Source organism: Poecilia reticulata, linkage group LG10 (assembly GCF_000633615.1).
Source record: "Poecilia reticulata strain Guanapo linkage group LG10, Guppy_female_1.0+MT, whole genome shotgun sequence".
Taxonomy (NCBI): domain Eukaryota; kingdom Metazoa; phylum Chordata; class Actinopteri; order Cyprinodontiformes; family Poeciliidae; genus Poecilia; species Poecilia reticulata.
Window position 1 is genome coordinate 21277439 of NC_024340.1, and position 19028 is coordinate 21296466.

Below are 19028 nucleotides of genomic sequence, written 5' to 3' on the forward strand. Positions count from 1 at the left end.
TTTTTTTTTTTTTTTTCATAGATCATGAAAAGCGACATGTGCGTTTCATCAGTTCTTTATCAAAAAGCACAGCTACCACTAAACATACAAACATGTACTGACTTAAAACAGGCAGAACATGAGGTTGTGCGCAATCTCGTTCTTAGAGATACATAACATTTAAATATAACATGCAATACAAAAACACACACGAAATAACTTTATTCTTTATTTTTTTAAAAACCCTTCAAACTGTTGGCGTATGTACATACCAGATGTACAATAAGCAAGACTAGCTTCCACTTCATATGTCTTTGAATGTCAGCTTCATTGAAGCAGCCATCGTTCTTGCTTCATCCCTGAATCCAGGTGCTGGTGTCACAGACACTCTGAGAACTTCATGTTTCACACTTTCCATGTTCCCACTCAGCTGCCCTCCTGTTGCCCCTCGGCCAGGCTGATGGCCTGGCTCAGAGCCGTGAGGATGGAGGTCAGACCGATCAGGTAGCCGTCCTCCCTGTTCCCCTCAACCCAAGGGATGCCGTGCTGGACCTCCTTCGAGTCAGGAAGAGGCATCGTCTTCCCAAAGTCTATCATCCAAACACTGGCCTTGCTGTGGTCGTGTACAAAGAGGAGTGAGCTGCCAATAACCTGAGATTCAGGAAATAAGAGATTCAGTGAACGGCTATGAGGACAAAGCAAAACAGGACTGGTATGTGGATTTCATTTCTCTCCGTTTACAAACCTCATGTTTTCGAAAGAACTCTGAACTCCTGAGTGCATCTTTCAGGTCCACGAGCCTGGAGTGGTACGCGTTCTGAGAACACACATAAACACGAATATATGTGCTTCACAAATATCACAGGGCAATATATGATTAAACTCAAAGTGCAAAGAATGTACATGTGAGGTTAAAACCTTTCCTCCAAATAGCCAGAATTTATTGCCATGTTTCACCAACAATTCTCCAGGCTTCCCCAAATTTTGCTGGTTAAAAATGAACTAAAAGCAGCCAAAATGATAAGAAAAGGTCAAGTATGTAACCAATTTCAAAATATTTATTTTGTTTGATAAGCCATTTATAGAGCCTCGCAAAAGTATCTATACCCATTGAACTTTAAAATTCTGTTACATTATAACTGTAATGGGTTTTATTTTGATTCTATGAAACACACCAACACAAAGTAATTTAAAATTTAGAGCCAAAGTGAGAAATGTTTTTTCTTTTTCTAGAAGTGTTGAATATGAAAATCTGCAAATGGTTTTGTATTAATTTGTCTTGTTTTAATCATTCGTATAACAACCTTTCACTCCAATTACAGCTGCACATCTTTGGTATTGCAAAATGACCTGATCTCAATCAGACTGGATGGAGATGTGAGCAACAATGTTCTTGTTTCATTACAGCTTTCCAATTGGATTCAAGTCTAAAGTTACTGGGTTGTTCTAACACAGATATATTATTTAATCCAAACCATTGGATTGTCATTTGGTTGCATATTTAGGGTTGGAAGGTGATCATCTTTTGTGTTTGTTGTTTTGCTATATCACATAAAAAAATTATGAATTACATTGAAGCCTGTACTTGTAATCTGACTGAATGTGAAAAACATCTTCAGCCAACAGAAACAAATTAGGTAATAATTTCAAACTTTTAAAAAACTTTTCTCCTGCATGTTTTCCTCTAAAACTTTAAGTGAAAATCTCTGCATGCAGCATGTTGTTGCAGCTTCAAATGGGTCTTCTGACAGCTTAACAATGGTTGTATTTGGTTCAGATTTAAATAAAATCTGATTTAAATAAAATCTTCTCCAGTTGTCATCTGATTCAAGGGTATATTTTCCACTGCTACAGTGTGACTGTGACTGACCAGAGTGTCCAGTTGGCTCCTGGTGAAGTAGAGTAACGCTTCTGTGATCTGAGTCAAGGAGTGAATTTTTCTAAAATCCCGTTGGACACTTCCATCCTCCATCTGCAAATCAGCAATCATTTTGCACGGTTGGACGTCATCGTTTGTAATGAAATGCTAGAACTGAGCATTTCTCTCTCATACCATGATGCCCTCAATCCTGAAGCCCAGGGTGGATGTGGAGCTGGTTGTGTCCCTCCACTGTAGGTAGCGCCATTTTGTCACTCCTTTCTGTTCGTGTTCCTCGGCTGTTGGTGCTGATGGGTCGACTTTCACCATCTTCTGGTACATGTCGCTCCTCGAATTGGGCTTCGTTCGGGCTTTGACCAGTTCCTCCTCCTGGAATGTCCTGAAAGAGAAAATGCTCACATAATACATCCTGGTAGTAAGCCCTTAATTTGCACCATTTCGGAAATTCAATCTACTTCCATCCTTCACAGATTTAAGGAAAAGTTGTTTAGATCTGCTTCATAGGAAGAAATCAAAAGTTTTGGTTTTTGCTTATTGCATTTCCATATATAGCTTCGTCTTCAGATGCAGGGTTGTAAGTTTGCATGTTTCATCTGAACTAAAGAAGCTAATGAAAGTATTAGATTTGTGGAAAGCTACTGGTTTTGTGGAGCTGCAAGCTACAGTAATTATTTTTAAGTTATGTTAAAAAGATGTATTAAAGAAGACCAAAGATAAAGGAGAACTAGAGTTTCCATCATTACTTTTTATCCAGCAGGCCTCCTGTATGAATCCTAGATGTAAAACAAACTCTATGAAACAACAAAGATTTTGAACCCGCTATTCATTAGCTCAAATATAAAATGACATGTATTCTTTAAAAATATTAATATCTGCTCCTCTTTGACTGCATGGTGGGAGTTTCTAAAATGACATCTTCACTTAATCCATGAAAACGTACACTTATCTGGAACAACCTTGACATCCTACAACAAAATAATATAAAAACATTGGATGTGTAAAGGAATCAAATACCTGGAACATATATTTAAAAGAATAGACATTCAGTTTAACAGATTAATTATACAATCTGAGGTTGACAGGAACAAATTTTTAGATATCAATCTTTAGAGCCATATAGCTCTAAAATACTTACCTGAATTACAAATCTTCTCTCACAATTTCCCCGCGGATCCTTCTTCTCCTTTTGTGCAACTATAACTCACCTGACTGTCCACCCTTGCAATACACCTTCAGGTAATCCAAGTCAAAAAGAAAAAGCACTCATGCCAAAATATCCGTCTTAGTTCCTTCAGCTTAAACCAATCCAGGATCAACTTCGTTCCTTTGGTAACTTACCAAAAGACCAGATCCAAATACTCACCAGGTGTCATTCACTCTCCTCTTCCTCTACTCAGATCTCTGAGTCTGCTGCAGGGATAAGCAGCTTCTTCTCAACATGCATCCATCCATACTCGCATAACATTTCAATCATGCGCTTATGTTTCAAATCAGTTGATTTTCGGCATAAAGTCATTTAAAATCATAAACTGACTATTTGGTTAGCATAAAAACAGAAATAAACTCATTTTCTAGTAAATACAACACGTTTTATTAACAAAAATTCCAGCAAGAGCTCTACTGGAATGGGAAGAAAATTAATTATCCCCGAAAGTAATATAGCGAGCTTAACTTTTCAAAACATTAAGTTAAAGTCTACTTTTAAAAGAAACAAACTATCTCCTTGTTTTTAAATCTTCTTCAGTCAGTTAAAAGGTCAGAGAAAACCCATACCTGACTCCCATCTTGCAGTCCATGATAACAGGCCTCCTCAGACCGTTGAGCAAGTCCTCCAGGCGGATGTAGCAGTGCTCCCCTCTGGTGACCAAACCATAGTACTGCGGGACGAAGGGCCTCAGCGGATCTCTCATCAGGCTGTCCAGACACTTCGCCTCCAGTTCACTGTACAGCTTCAGCACCTCCCCTCCTTTACTAACTTGAAAATTACCTGGTACCAGAAGAACATGGTAAGATACAAGAAGCAGTAAAATATTTAGGAGACAATAAATCTTGATCTACTCAATTTAATTACACAATTATTTAAATAAAGACATTTTATAATGGGCATGAAGTGATTCACATCCAACAACTAGCAGTGTCTTTCTCATTTTACAGTCACAAACTGCCAGGGAATGTCATTAGTATTTTATGTGGGAAAAACTAATGCAAAGTGATAAATGTTAAGGCCTCAGAGGTTTGGTGGAGAACATCAGCAAGCAAACAGCATCATGAAGACCAACGACACAGCAGAGAAGAACAACTAAAGCAGCATCTCACACAGCTCTGTTTGATCCATCAAATAAATGGGAAGAGTCTGGCACACCTGCTAACTCACACATGACCATCTACCTAAACTGACAGGGTTAGCAAAGAGAGCAAGATTTAGGAAAAGCAGCCAAGAAGCCAGTGATAACTTTGGAGGAGATGCATAGATCCTGTAACTGTTTATTCCACAGAAATGCCATCTATGATGGTGGAATGATTATGCTATGGAGACAGATGAGCGTAGATAAATTCAGAGCTGTTTGAGACTGGACAGAACAATGACCCTAAACGTACAGCAATGGGATGGTTTAGGTCGGGATGGTTTTGGTCAATGTAAACGTGCTGAAATGGGAAGGCTCAATCTAATCTGACATAGTTGGAATTTTAAAATGGAAGATGGTTTAGGCTTTAGACATGCAAAGTTGATAGAGAAATTGTTCAACAAAACTATTGACTAGTGGGGTTGAATACAAATACACAATATTTTATACTTTCTACAAAAATGAGAATACTATGTTTACGTTTTCTTTTCAATTAGGCATTAAAATAAATTTAAGTTTGTGTTTGCAACACGTGAAAGAGTGAAAAAGTGAAGTATGAAAACATGCCTTGATGTCCAGCTAGCTGAACCCAGGAGCTCTGTCGCTTGAGTGACCAGTGCATCATGGTCAGGAAGGTTTTCCATGTGCGACTCTGAGGGACAATCAAAGGGAAAATAAAATTGGTTCATGTAAGAGATGCATTGGAATCATGAGGCTGACATTTTATCTGAAGGTTTTGTAAATTTTCATTTCTGTTTTTATTCCAGGATGGGAATTTCTTAGCATTATTTATTGAAAATATTCTGTGAAAGTCTGGGAGAATGAGAAGTGTTAAATGTATGCCTGTTTTTTGTCTCCCAACAGAGCATAGCTGTAAACTTAAGATCTACTTTGTATATACACAAAACAGCTGCTACCAGACTGAGACGTGGCACAGAAGAACTGAAAAACAGCTATAGCAGATTTGAGCATGCTCAGTAGAGACACTGAGGCAACATGAAAACAAGGTTTCAGTTTTCGTTGCTTGTTTAGAAGCATCTATATTCTACTAAACCTATTCTAGTTTTTATTCTAAGTGATGAAGAATGCTTATTTGAAGCAGTGTAAACCTAATCACCCAGAGTCCTGCTACTAATGACTTTTCTTTAGCGCTTGACAGTTCAAACACACTGAAGCCAGAGAAACATCTACTTTCTAGTCGTCCTCCCACTGTTTGCTCCTCCCTTTACTCATATCTGTTGCAGAAGCAGCAGGCTTCCATGCAAACGCCATTCAAATCTGACTATGTCAAAGTCCTCTTTCAAGCCCATGCAAATCAGCTGGACCACAGGCGCAAAGAACAGTTGAGAAACATGGTTTTATTTCTTTTCCATGGAAAACCAGAGCAGACAGATGTAACAGAGTAATGAACAGGACAAATGCCTAAAAATGTGCAGAAAAACGTGAATTAGTGTTTGCTGGATGAGGTGTTCTGACCTTCTTGAAGGTTTTTCTTTTAGACACGACGTCATCTAGGTCGCTGAAGACCTCATCACTCTCTGATGAGAGGTTGATAGAGGAACAGGACGAGGAGGTGGAGGAATGCAACAGCTTGGAGAGGATTGGATGCCGATGACTTGAGGGCTCCATCACCTCATCATCCTCCCGGCTCTGCCCCCCGGGGTCCTCCAAACTGCTGCTGTTCTCGTGAGCTGCAGAGGTGGGAGAAGGTTTCCCGTCTTCCTTCTCCACACTGCTCCCACCTCTCTTCAGACTGGAGCTTTTGCCTCTCCGGGGTTTCCCCTCGTCCTCGTCGCAGTGTTCTCCTTGTATTCCACTGTTCTCCACCCTCCTCTTCCCACTCAGCCTCCATCTATCGCAGCCGTCTGTGCCAACGTCGAAGCTGCCTCCTAATTTCTCTTTCCTCCTCGACTTCCATTTGGCTCTGAGAACATCCCGGGAATACTTTGCAGTGTCGTCCGCCTCATAAGCTACAGGTTTCTCTTCCTTTGCATTCGACTGGCAAGCAGTGGGCGAGTCTGAGTCAAGATATCTGTCCCAGTCCTCGTCTTCTCCCAGTCCACCGATGCACTGACTGTAAGGGGGGAAGCTTTTGGTAGCCAGGAGCCTTGGCCTAAACTTGCCTCTGGCTTTAGTGCAGCTAATGGACGGCCCATCACTGATTGTCAGATGTCGGTGTGTCTCATCTGAGAGTCCGGTGCATGAGTCAGAATCTTCCACCTTGATCCCCTCCATCTTTAAGCAAGACAGATCCTCTCCTGTATCCATGTTTGTTTCCCCACTGGAGCAAAGATGGCGATTCTGCTCCATGGATACAACATGTGCTTGCACAACAGGGAAACGTTTACAAGAGAGCTACAGTTTTGAATACGACTCAGGAAATGCATTTGCAAGTGTACAATAAAAATAGAAGCAGAAAAACTGTTTTAAAACTTTGCTTAAAATGATACAAACTGCTGAATAAATCCTCATGTAGCTGCAGGACTCCCCTTACCTGTATCTAGCGTTGAATTCACAGAGAAGCAAAGCCTTGTGCCCGATGCAGAGTTACGTTCCGCTCTCATTCTCTCCGCTGGAACCACAGTTTGCATGTGGTGACGTTATGTTTCCAAAGCTTGACTCTGGGCTGGATGATGAAGCTCAGCCAACAGCACCTCAGGGCAGGATGACATCCAGGAATGACGGAGCCAGGCAGTGTGGAGTGCCATGTCCTCCCTCCACTTTTATCACACCAGCCACACCAACAGTCCTCGTTAGATAGAGATTACACAATCGCTTAGTGAAAATAAGTTGCTTTTAATGTATAACTGGAAACAACTGAAAGAGAAAAGTCATCTGATTGGCAAAGATTAAAGAGCCACTGCTAAATATAAAACATCAAGGTTTTATCACTTTTCTGTTGCTTCTGTGACAGGAAAGCTTGTTTACATAGACAAAATTGAATGAATTTGGAATACCAGCGAAGCCTAAACTGACATTTGTATGTGATGGAGGTTTCAAAATGAAGCCTTTCATGCATCAAGATGATAATCCATAGCACAAACTGTAGACAAATGAATGGCCCGAAACTGATGCTGCTGTGCAGGAATTAAGTTACAGCAAATTCTTAGTTAAAGTTGTACTGAGCTCTGCCTTGAGCTGTTTCTCTCATGTTACAGGTTTTATGTAGAAAAGGGCACAAAAAACAAACAGGAAAAAAAAGAGAAACTTTTCTGCAGTAAAACCTTTTTATTGTGATACACAACAACAACAACGTGGAAACTGAGGCAACAGTTTAAGTTCAGTTACAACTCAGGGTTCCTGCACTGGTAAGGGATTTAAAAGTTAATGCAATCTGGGTAGGTTTGGGATAACAGAGAATTAAAAATATTGATATTTTTTAACTGTAATCTAGTTCCTTTCTCAATTTCATGCATGTTTAGGTTTGACAAAACATTTATCCACCCATCCATTTTGTTTTGTTCCTTCAGTCAGGAAAATCAAGTCAACCATGCATCCATCTATCCGCCCACATGTCCATTTTAATTTGTTCCTTCAACCATAAATCAATTCATCCATCCATCAGCTCATCCATCCATCCTTTGTCTCCAGGTCTCCCATTTGAAGCCTGAGCTGAAACATTGACAGGGGACTCTAAAATGTTGAATCTGGAAATAATTTTAAACATTAAAATGTTTAGGAACCGTTTTCTAAATATTAGGATTTTTTCCCCCCTCATTTCCAAATTCATTTCATAAATCACAACAAAAATGAGTTACTTACAGAGAGTAACTTCAAAACATAAAAAATGTTCTGAAGTTACAATGCAATCTGTACACGGGATTTAGAGTATATGATCCCCCCCAAAAAACATTTCAAATTACAGTTCAGTGTTCAATTATGATACCTTTACTTAAATCTCCAGACTATAGTTTTCTTTCAATAAACACATCAGGCTGCCTCAGACTGGTTCACATCACCCTCTGTGTGTCCGTTCTGCATGTCTGTGTTGGAACACTCCAGGTGGCGCTCTTCCCCACTCATGTCTGTTGGATCAGTTTGCAGAGGACCCAGCCGCTCTGCAGCGTCTGCAGACGAATTTATGCCATCAGTAAAGATCAGACTGAAAATTAAAGCTACTCGTGTTTGTGCCAGAATATTGAATTTCTTTGCACCTGCACTGAGATCCTTTTCATCCAGTGGCTGGAGTTCATCTGCAGTGATCTGTAAAACAGACCTCAGAGGTAGATGACAGAAAATACACAGCAACATATTTCAAGGCTGCAGACCTGCTCCCTTGACTCTGTCTGGTTTAAAGTTTCCCCTCACCTGCTCTGGTTTCTGAGGCAGCCTCAACAGCTGCCCCATGTAGCTCAGGAGGAAGATGAAGCTGAGGAAGGTGAAGTTAGTCGCAACACCGAAAAGGGCTGACAGGACGGGGTAGTAGAACAGCAAATATCTGAGAAAAGAGACAAATAGAAATAGAGGATTTTAAAAACAATCAGCGTTTACAGTCTGCTCCATCTATCCCTAAAGAGGGAGGTGAAGAGATAATCACCTTATGTCAATCATTATAGAAGGATTTACAGAGCAGTGAAAAGAGGTTCCTCTTTTTTACCTTTGAGTTGCAAAGATTAGACAAGGATAACCTGAATAAGTACACAATTCAGATTTCAAACAACAATTTCAATTAACAAGGTAAATAAAGCTACCAAAACAAATCTGGATTTATATGAAGAAATGTCCCTCCTTGTGAAATCAGGATGTAAACTTCTTTTAACTCAGTTAAATTTAATAGCCTATTTATTGAGTGATTTTTGGCTCATAGAATCAAGAAATCACTTTAATAAAACGTCTCTGACAGGAACAGGAAGAAAAGCAACACATCATCCTTTGAAGAAACTAGTATTTGTAGATCTGGTCATTTCTAAGACTAAATTTTTCATTCACTAAAGGATAAAACATGAAAAAAAAAAAAAACATGAAACAGTTGTAAACCTTCCCAGGAGTTGTTGGTAGAACAAAATTACTCCAGGAGCTCATCAACAACTTAACCAAGAAGTCACAAAATTAAAAGACACCTAAAGTGATTCAGCAGTGAGGAGTCTGACCAGATGAAAATGGAACTTTTACAGAGATGTGAATCTCATTAGAGCTGGTTTATGTTCAGCCAGCTGCAAACCAAACTCTTTCACGTACAACATCAGAAATGAAGGATTCTGTGCAGGAATGCGTTGGCTGTCAGTCTCACCTCAAGCCAGTGAAATGGGCGTGCACAAACAGATGGGATGAGTAGATCTGGACTTTGCTGGACAGGATCTCAATGACAGCCATGACCGATGGAGCGTACTGAGCACAAACAAAGGAAGCACAATGAAGCATGTTCATTTGCAGAAACTGTAGAAATCCTCTTCTCAAGCAAAAATATCTCCACTTAAAAAAAAAAAATCTGTCCGTTACTCACCGGGTCGTCTGTGAACTCTGAGAAGAGCTCCACCTCTACAACCTGCTTCTGCTCGGCTGCTCCGCTCAGAAATGCAGGGAGAAAGAGGAGCGTTCCCAGAGTGTTCAGCAGGTCAGATCGGTACCTCAGCATTCCCTAAACACAGCGGAACAACACACTTTGTACACAAGCGCTGGCAAATATATCAGAACCCTGGTAAAGTCGTGTAAAAAGCCCTAAAATGGGAAGTTTTAAATGATTCTTGTGCAGAAAGACTCAGTCAGGAACCAAAAAAAAAGACAAAAACAAACACCAGGGGTGAAATGAGATTCAGCTTTGGTTCTGTCTGACTAAAGAAAACAGTTTCACTTAAAGCTCCCGTCGAGTTGTTTTGAGGATAGAATGGAAAAAGTTGTTTTCTCTCATAACATTTCAAGATTCTCATATGGTTAAGTTTTAAGATGCAATTTACTGCAACTCTCAAACAGCGAGTTTACCTGTGGAGACATTCTGCTAGAAAGACTGTTTCCACATAAACAGACATGGACACAAATTAAGGATTACAGTAGATTGTCCAGTGTGAGATTATTCTGCTGCAAGAACAGGATGAATTAATTTTAAGACTTTTTACACATTTCTACCAGGAGTGTCAGTAAATGTGTCTGGCACATATAAAGGAGTATCAGTTTGCCCAGCAGTAAAAATCAAACAAAGCTGATTGTTTATTAAACATGATCAGTTTAATGAATGCTAGCAGGGAAGATCTCGCATGATGCCGTCCAGAATGAATGTGGAAAACTTTAAACCTCACCAATTACTTACAATTTAGTTTCCTCCTAACAATGGCTTTAAAAAAAATGATGAGAATTGAGAAGTGAAGGACAAAAGTGAAAACATCAGTCCTGAGAGATGCATCATTCTTCAGTGGATAATGCCTGGTTTTTAATCAAATCCATCTTTTTGAATCACTTTATTAAAATGTTATGCAATTTTACTTTATGCACTTTTCCTGAATTCAACAAAAGAAAAGGGATGAAGTTTTGAAAGACTTTGAGAAAAACTGTAATAATTGATCAGCACTTCTTTAAAAGATAAGAAAATCTCGTTGATTGGAAGCAAAATGCAGAGAAAGCTGTGGACGTCTTAAAAGCTTTCCACTGCACATCATTTATTACTTATCCTCAAATCAATCTTTTGTATAATACAGTTCAGCTTGTTTTTTTAATTATCATATCCCGGGTCATAGTCCATAGTGGAGGGAAATTAAATTAAACTTCTGGAGATAAAAAGGATAAAGATGCCAGCATCTGTGATTTCATAGGCACAAGTCGAACTCATCTAACTCGGTTACTATGCGTCAGTGCTGTACTCACAAAGCGAGAGCTGGAGGCCTTCTGCAGCTGGCTTGCCTGAGAAACACAGCGCTTTGAGATTCACTGCAGAAAGTGATCATTTTCAAGCAGAAAGTGTGTTTGAAAATTGAAGTGAGGGAAGCTTACAGTGCGAGCAGAGGAAGCCACTTGGCCTCCATCCTGAGAGAAGCATGTCGTTTTGATCATGAACATTCCCACCTCATGATTGGTTGGTGAGTCGGGCATCTCCAGCTGCAAATACATCCGATACACCTGGCCAAATGTCAGCGCCTGCAAGAGATGATAACCTTAGGATAAATTCCACAAATTGGTAACTATTTGGGTTAACCAGAGTTGAGCAGAACCAAAACGTTTCAACTCTGTGCAGGAAGACCCCAGGCTGGGATTCAAACCCAAGGCCTATTTACTGCAAGACAACAAGCGCTGCAAACTGCACCACTGTGCAGCTTGCTTCGCGTTTATTCACTACTTTTTGTTGCATTTTCACAAAACAAAAACACATTGAAGGTTGTGGTTGTCACATAACAAAAGATGGAAAATTTCAAGATGTGGATGGCACTGCAAGAAATGCTACAGATGGTCATTTTGTGTACATACATTTTTCCTATTTCTCATCAAAGAGACGTTGGCCACAGGATAAGAGCACCAGAAAGCTGATGACAATTCGCAGTCTGTCCTGTGATAAGAAAAGAAATTTGAACAAGAAGCTTGCGTCTTTTCTGTGCCACACCAAACCCAGTGCACCCACCTGTAGTAATAGTACACCGGTGCAGAAAAAGCCGCTTTGGGCATGTAGGAGTAGTAGAAGGTCCCGTACAAAAACGCTGCGATCCAGAGGAGCAGAAGCACCGTGGAGAACACAGTGAACCCCTGCAGGAGTCTGCGCCTTGCCCTGGAAAACCACAGGATGATTGCATGCTGGAACCGCAGCAGAACCTGACTGATGATGACTGAAGGTTCTCCAACTTCTTCCTCTGAGGACAGGTGGCTTTTCTGATCCATAGCACCTGAAAAACAGGATATTTTGGCAAACTGATTTAACTGGAAGAAACCCAAATTATCCAGTAAACATTAAGTGACATTGAATATTCAAAATGTCTGAACTTTTCCAGATTTTCTTGGAAATTAGGACAGAAAGCATTGCACATGAACCAGAAAACAAAAAAAGTGTAGCAAATGAAATTACAAATGAAGGGCACAAGCTTTAAAATTCAAGGAAATGAGATCAGCAAAAACCACCGAGTCCAATCTGAGTCACAATGTGGGCCCGTTCACATCAGGTGACTTCAAACTGTGTCAAACTATCACAAAACGCTGCACAGAAAACCAGTAAATAACAATTCAGCCAATAAATAAGATTAAATAACACACAATGAAAAATGCTCACCATAAAGCCTGTTTAAACAGTAAAGAGTTAAACAAACATATGTAAAAGTAAAGCCTGAAACGGCTTTGGACTGTAATGAGCAGAGTTAAAACCGTTTTTGAAACTGATGTATTTTAAAGTTCGCGTGTCAGTCTTAAGTTTTATTAACTTTAGTTGGATACAGTTTCTAAAAGAGTTAGAAATTCTTATGAAGTCAACACTTTAAGTTCCTGATGCTGTTCCCTTTAAACTCAAAGCTGTAAAAACATTTATCTATTGGGTAAGCAGCAGCAGCAGAAGCCCTGCAGCTGTCCTCTCCCTTCCTTTAGAAACTCACCTCTGGCTCCTGTTGGCCGACTGAGAGTTGTTAGGAAATCGCTCCCTGAAGTCTCTCTGTCTGCAGTGATCTTGGTGAAATGCAGAAACAACTCCTTTACATGTCTTATCATCAGGGTTTTAAAAATCTGCCATTGGATGAAGTTTAGCCAAGCCCACATGAAGATATGTTTCATCTAACCGAGATCAAGAGCTGGAACAGACACAAAACATAATTTCATCTACATTTTTTCATGACTGCATTTAATTTTTATCAATATTTCTTAATTTTACACCTTTTTTATACACACAAATATATGTATATTATGATGTTTTCTGCATTTTTATATGTAATATTAAATGATTTTATCTTTTGGTCCATGATTGTTTTATTCCCTTTATCTGATTTTGATTTCTGTTTGCTTTTCTGACTTTTTTCTCTCGTTGCCATCTGATCACCTGTTCTGCTCCTCGTTCTCTCACCTGCATTCAATCCAGTAATTATTCACTCCAAAGCAAATCCTTTTTAATTTGCTCTGTTTTTAGGCTGATTCCTTTTATCCGTGTTACATTAGTTTCTCTTTTCAATACAGTGATACAGTTCAGTTTGATTTGAATCAGTTCAGTAAATAATGTTTACTTCAGTTCTTTACTGTGCACATTTATTATAATTTAGTTCAAAGTTCAGTTCCCTACAGTGAAGTTCAGTTCAGCTTAGTTCTGATCAGTTCAGTTTAGTAAATTTTAACTTAGTTATGTTCACCAGTTCACAATTCAGTTTCAAATGAGCATCATTCATTTCAGTTCAGTAGAGTAAAGTTCAGCTTAGTTCAAGTTAATGTCAATAAGTTCAGTTCAGTTTGGTTCAGTTCACTTCAGGCAGTACGGTTCAGTTCAGTTCAGCTTAACATAGCACAGTATAGATGACCTCAGCTTAGTTTGCAGACCAGTTCAGTAATTTGTAGTTCACTATCATATAGTTTGGTTTAATACCACCATAAAAAAAGGAAAAAGAATAATTAGTTTGGTTTAATGGAACAGTCTTCAACTTCAGTTCTCAAGCTGGTGTCCTGCAACTTTTATATGTGTGCCTGCCTGGTCCAACACACATGAATCAAACGGCTGAATTAGTTCCTCATATGCTGTCAAGTTCTCCAGAGTCTTGCTAACAACCTAATTATTTGACTCAGGTGTGTAGAAACTGAAATACATAAAGTCGCGGAACACATCTGAATACACCTGATTCAACATATTTAGTGTATTTTGGTTTTGTTCAGTTCTTTTCAGTACAAATCCGATAAGTTCAGTTTGATGTAAGATCCCTCAATTCAGACATAGATCCCTGACTGGAATAGTTAGAAGTTGCAGTCATGCCAGATGGCTGCACGGTATAATCCAGATCCTGTGAGGAACCTTGTCTTATGCTCCAGTTGATTAATTTGATGGGGGAGCTGTAAAAAAAACCCCAACAGAACAACGTTTTTTAGTAATATTATGACATAGAGACCCAAGGAAATGTTGGCACTTTGCACAGTTAGTTTGTTACACTCCCTCTGGCAAGTAACACAAAGAAAAGAAGCTTTGTCCTTAACCTTTGGGGGAATTTTAGTTTTTTTCTTAGAAGAGGGTTTTAGACCATCTTGCAAATTATGTTCTTTTAATACTTATATACATTTTCTGAGTCTTCTGAACTAACTTTGGCTGCTTTTTCAATTATCTATCCACTCCTTGCACCTGAACCTGACCGCAGTTTGTGGAGTGCACAAGAGGACTGACTAATCCTTAAAATTAATCATGAAGCATACAACTGTAATTTTTCTCTTCTAGAGAAGAAACTGTCTTTGACTTGCCATGGGTAAAAAAAGAACCTAAAGTTTTTCAGTAATATACATCTTAATTGCAATTCATCACAAACTTTGATCTGGGTTTAATGTTGATGACATGCAACTATTTTCAAATAAAATGCCTGTCCATACAAAACATCCATAACACATGACATTGTTTATGTCAGATTTTTAATCATATCTTAGCTATTTGCTTTTAAATTTTCATTGTGTATTTTTTATGTTAAATTAATTCCTTTGTATTTGTTTATATTCATTTATTTTCCTCTTAAAGCACTTTGTGCAAATGATGCTCAACAACTAAACTTGCCTTGCCTAAAGATTTAATTTAAAACTGGAATTTGATGTGTTGTTTTTTTCGCATAAGCAAACACATGGTCTGCTGAGGTATGAAGTCTTATTAATATTTTTCTGAAAACGGACAAACAAATGGATGAGAAGCTGGAAAATCAGAACTTTAAAGTCCCTCAAAAACATGTAATCATTCTAAAATATTGCAAATAAAAATGTCTGGAGATTTGGAAGCGGAAATCAAGAAAATCAGGGATGTTAGTACAGTGCAGTAGTCTAAGAAAAGTTTATCCTTTAGGTGATTAGTTTACCTCACGTAATATTCACAGCAGTTATGATGCTACTCTGAACCTAAAATCTAAACGGGAACAATTAGGAAAAAACTAACGACCGCAGGGTCCAATAGAAGATGAGAATAATCCCTCCTCAGACCAGCAGGGGGCAGTATCCCCTGCCTGAATCGAAACACCGCGCCAAAATATGTTTTAGTGAAGAGAAGAAGACAGCTGGCGGAAACCATAGGAAACGGTCCAATGTTTACATTTTATGTTACATTTGGAAAACAGAAGGAAGGTAATAATTGTGTTATTTTGTACAAATCTTTTCCATTGCAGTTTAGCGATATTTGAGTGAAACAAATATTGTTTCGTCTTTATTTAATAAGCCGTGGGCTTTTGTATTTCACCAAGGCGGAGCATCAGATCCAGCTCAGCAGCAGCCTCAGTCATAGTAAAAAAGAAGAAAGTGCACCGTTTTATTCCAGGGGTTTTACGTAAAAGTCGATCATTAAAATGATTCGGTCTTTCCCGTTTACTATTTCTGGAATGAGTAAAGATACATTTCCAGTAAAGCCCAACTCATCACCATGCTTTATTGTTGGTTTGAGGTGTTTGTGCCGATAGGCTCTGTATGGTTTTCACCTTCGTATACAGTACTGAAACTGCACATGTGCAAAATGGCAATGCGAGAGTGACATAAATTAAATATGTCTTCAAATAGGGAATAAATCTCACAGCTGAATGTTTTAACTCATTAAAGTTGCAAATTTAAACAGGCATCAGACAAAATGGAAAATAACATTTAAAACTGCTGGACTCGGAGAAACTGACTGATAGGTTTTATTTTTGGTTTTGTTTTGCAGGCCGAATCTGAAACTGTCCCTGATTTTTGCATTTATTTTCCACACAGCTTCATGTTGTAGATGGAAAATTAGAAACAGATCATGTAGCTTAGAAATTGATCAATAATCAAGCCTGAAATGACTTCATGTTGAAAAAGAAATTAGGGTTAATTTCTCCTCTCTTGTCTTCTGGTTGCAGGATGTCCTGTAAGGCCAGCGTTACTTGTCTCCAGCTGTCCTCACTAAAGCGGGCAGAGAAAGCCCCGGTCCACCTTATGCCCTGTGAGATTGAGCACAATGGGCTCGCCCAGGTCTCACAGTATTTCACTGCAACAGCAAAAGAAAACAAGAAAGGTACAAAGACAGACAGACCTGTATTTGCTACCGGTAATACCTGTCAACAAATTACAATACTGCTGTGTTTTAGTCACATTTCTCCTTCATGTTTTAGAAAGTGTTTATGATGTAGTTTAGCTAAGCAGTAAAGATGTATAATCTTCCTTCCACTTCATAATTATGTGCTATTTTATGCTGTTTGTAACTAACATATCTGTCCATTTGCAGACAAGACAGTGTCATTCAGAGGACGCGGGTTAAAGGGACAGGAGATCAGCTGTCCTGACGGCTACACGGGTCTGGTTCTGAAGGAGGTCGACAGACATGGCTCTGACCAGGAGGTAAACTCGTGCTCTCCACAGCAGCGGAAACCTCTCCAACTCTCTGGCTCATGAAAACGTGGAAATCCACTGTCCATGTGAGGCAGAACATCAGATACAAGCCAATGACTCTCTGTCCACAGGACAGGACGGTGAAGGTGACCTCAGTGTTTGACAAGCTCACCTACTGGAACCTGGAAACACCTCCGACTTCAGACGACACCGTGGTGATGGCGATGGACTGGCCCGAGCTGGCTGAGGCAGTGAGTCACTGATGGACTTCACTTTGAAACTAAAATAATTCAAATATTAGTGAGGTTGTATGTATATATTTGAGCCTGTGTGGGCACAAGAAAATTCACACCAAATTCTCATTTTTTTGTAAAAACACTGAAATTATGTTTTATATTATTCCACTCTGACAAAAAAACCCCTTTCATATAAATCATTTAACTCCCAAACTTTAAAAGATCCTTACCCTTGAGTGTAATAAATACTCCCAATCGACAGCAATCCTTCATTTCTATCAATGTATTCTGGAATAAAATCTGAATCTAAGAGGTTGCGCATGTTGGCTGATTCTCATCTTTTGTATTTTCATAGATCCATGGGACAGTTGAAGACTGAAGACACTTGAGGCTGATTACATGTGACACAAGCAAAGCCCACTTATTGCTGCTTAATCTATGTAGTGTTCATGTCTCAGAGCAATAAAATGTTTTTTTGTAAATAAGAAGAAAACCAAAACACCGGCTGAAGAGAATTTTGTGAATTAGTAAAACAATCAAACATTTGTGCCACAGAACACCATTTATTCACAAGGTGACATTTAGATATTGGACATTAGCACTCACAAAACCCTCTAAATGATCACTGCTGTTGTCCATTAAAAGTATCAGCTTAAAACTCTTGGGGTTTTTTTGTGTTTTACTGTAATTTCAACATTTTTTTTATAGAAAGTGTCTTGAAACATTTAAAATAGTGCAGAACAAGAACTTCCACAGACTCAATCAGGCACATACAAAGACATTAAGATAAGGCAAACATTTAGTGGATTACCTCCTATTTTTTACTCCACCCTTCATCTGGTTTCCTGGCTCCGGTTAAAGGCATGAAATGGGTGTAGTGAAAAACGGTCTGAGGTGAGCCAATGTTGGTCCATTAAGTGCAGGTGTTTAGTGAATCTAAATGTTAACGGATTGTCCTGACTGTTGCAGTATGAATCAGCTGAAACCTGGAATGGTTTGTTTAATTTACTCAAAGAATGAAATGCGAGGCAAAATGGAGTGAATAAATACCGTCGGAAATTTACCTACAGAAAAGAGATGCATCAGAAATGTGACCAACTTTTAGCTTCATCTTGTTGATAGCAAAACACAACATTACAATTATCTCCATCTAAATCTGCTGGCTCACAGTAACAGGACACCAATACATAGTACAGCTTATATAATATCAATTCCTTTTTGAACTTACATGGTAAACAACTTGGTGTACAATTCTTTGTAACGGTTTAATAAAGCTCATTAATAACCAATTGTTACAACCTTATGAGACTATCAAACTGAACTCACAATGACAAAATAATTTGTTACAACCTAAACTATAAAATGCTCTTCAGATATAAAAAAGTAGGAGGTAAAATTTTTCATGGTTTTCTTACAGCGATATGTCAACGTTAGTCAAGCCGATACTCAAACCACTGAAGCATGTTTTGCTTTTGTGCTTACGAGGAGATTCAACCGCTGCTGCTGTTAGGAGAGGCTTTTTGGTCTTTATCGATCGTTTCTTACCTGTGCAATCTTTTGAAAAAGCTTTTTTAACACAGTAGTAAATATTAACCTGGGTGTGAAACTGAACCATTAGGTTAGTTTGGTATTTGTAATCTGAACAAACAATCTGTGAAAAGGGCAAAAATAAACCTGAATAATACCAGTGAGTGTAAGAATAACAAAAAAACAACTGCTAAACGTCTAGGATAAATTAAATCTAAACTTTAGATTACTCCTAAATTATTTATTACTCAATTTTTAAACCACATGTTTTAAACATGGGGTTGTGCAGTGAATAATATATAATGTTAATTTTTGTACTTTGTGCCTTACAAAAAGTTGCAGTTTTAACATCACTAAATGCGAAACTGGTCAAGAGTTAAGGCTACTTTCGTAATGAACTGCATATTGGATTTACTGTCAGGTGTCAATGTGATTCTAATCCAATTTTTTTCTGGAGTTTCTCAACAGATAATTAAACAACCACAAACTTAATTAACTTTGGTGAAAACTCTCTGTCCACAAAATAACACTGTTGCATGTTTTAAAAACGTCACAAAAGACAAGCAAAATCAAATAAATGATCATAAAAATTGTTCCACTACTAAATGTAAGTTTTGATTCAGTGTTAATAGATCAGGTTAAGGGCTGCACAGTGGCGCAGTT

At 38.6% G+C, this 19028-nt stretch overlaps 3 protein-coding genes across 6 annotated transcripts; 1 reads left to right on the top strand and 2 right to left on the bottom strand.

Moving 5' to 3' along the window:
* Window positions 1-17: 17 nt before the first annotated feature.
* Window positions 18-6934, bottom strand: LOC103471443 (inositol-trisphosphate 3-kinase B-like). Its single transcript, XM_008420452.2, has 8 exons — window positions 6698-6934; window positions 5680-6527; window positions 4771-4855; window positions 3632-3845; window positions 2033-2237; window positions 1850-1951; window positions 725-796; window positions 18-630 (listed from the first exon to the last, which is right to left on the bottom strand). Exons 1-8 carry the CDS (start codon window positions 6792-6794, stop codon window positions 406-408), a joined length of 1848 nt encoding a protein of 615 aa, XP_008418674.1. The 5' UTR covers window positions 6795-6934; the 3' UTR covers window positions 18-405.
* A 482-nt stretch (window positions 6935-7416) lies between these two features.
* LOC103471440 (BSCL2 lipid droplet biogenesis associated, seipin) lies at window positions 7417-12906 on the bottom strand. 3 transcript variants are annotated; one of them, XM_008420447.2, is made up of 11 exons: window positions 12702-12906; window positions 11816-12005; window positions 11596-11674; window positions 11125-11268; window positions 10999-11034; window positions 9647-9781; window positions 9434-9531; window positions 8512-8641; window positions 8358-8406; window positions 8090-8270; window positions 7417-7850 (listed from the first exon to the last, which is right to left on the bottom strand). In XM_008420447.2, the coding sequence occupies exons 1-10, from the start codon at window positions 12874-12876 to the stop codon at window positions 8134-8136; spliced, it is 1173 nt and encodes a 390-aa protein (XP_008418669.1). In that variant the 5' UTR covers window positions 12877-12906; the 3' UTR covers window positions 7417-7850; window positions 8090-8133. The 3 variants fall into 3 exon arrangements, with proteins under 3 accessions (XP_008418669.1, XP_008418668.1, XP_008418670.1); XM_008420446.2 differs by having other exon boundaries at window positions 11747-12005; window positions 12702-12904; XM_008420448.1 differs by lacking the exon at window positions 12702-12906 and adding an exon at window positions 12386-12649 and having other exon boundaries at window positions 11747-12005.
* A 2374-nt stretch (window positions 12907-15280) lies between these two features.
* Window positions 15281-17499, top strand: rnaseh2c (ribonuclease H2, subunit C). Of its 2 annotated transcripts, none has more exons than XM_008420444.2 (5): window positions 15281-15387; window positions 16134-16321; window positions 16499-16611; window positions 16734-16853; window positions 17194-17499. In XM_008420444.2, the coding sequence occupies exons 2-5, from the start codon at window positions 16135-16137 to the stop codon at window positions 17215-17217; spliced, it is 444 nt and encodes a 147-aa protein (XP_008418666.1). In that variant the 5' UTR covers window positions 15281-15387; window position 16134; the 3' UTR covers window positions 17218-17499. The 2 variants fall into 2 exon arrangements, with proteins under 2 accessions (XP_008418666.1, XP_008418667.1); XM_008420445.2 differs by having other exon boundaries at window positions 15282-15387; window positions 16134-16288.
* Window positions 17500-19028: the final 1529 nt, after the last annotated feature.

Bases quoted from the DNA above. Each gene is read 5' to 3' on its own strand.
- LOC103471443 (XM_008420452.2), bottom strand. From the start codon at position 6,794: ATGCAAACTGTGGTTCCAGCGGAGAGAATGAGAGCGGAACGTAACTCT. The intron at 2,238-3,631 runs GTATGGGTTTTC...TTTCTCTTTCAG, and splicing joins GACTGCAAGATGGGAGTCAG to GACATTCCAGGAGGAGGAAC. The intron at 1,952-2,032 runs GTATGAGAGAGA...GCTGATTTGCAG, and splicing joins TCAGGATTGAGGGCATCATG to ATGGAGGATGGAAGTGTCCA.
- LOC103471440 (XM_008420446.2), bottom strand. From the start codon at position 12,876: ATGAAACATATCTTCATGTGGGCTTGGCTAAACTTCATCCAATGGCAG. The intron at 12,006-12,701 runs GTGAGTTTCTAA...CCTGTTTTTCAG, and splicing joins TCGGCCAACAGGAGCCAGAG to GTGCTATGGATCAGAAAAGC. The intron at 8,642-9,433 runs GTGAGACTGACA...CTCTTTTCTCAG, and splicing joins GCCCATTTCACTGGCTTGAG to ATATTTGCTGTTCTACTACC.
- rnaseh2c (XM_008420444.2), top strand. From the start codon at position 16,135: ATGTCCTGTAAGGCCAGCGTTACTTGTCTCCAGCTGTCCTCACTAAAG. The intron at 16,612-16,733 runs GTAAACTCGTGC...CTCTGTCCACAG, and splicing joins GACATGGCTCTGACCAGGAG to GACAGGACGGTGAAGGTGAC. The intron at 16,854-17,193 runs GTGAGTCACTGA...GTATTTTCATAG, and splicing joins GGCCCGAGCTGGCTGAGGCA to ATCCATGGGACAGTTGAAGA.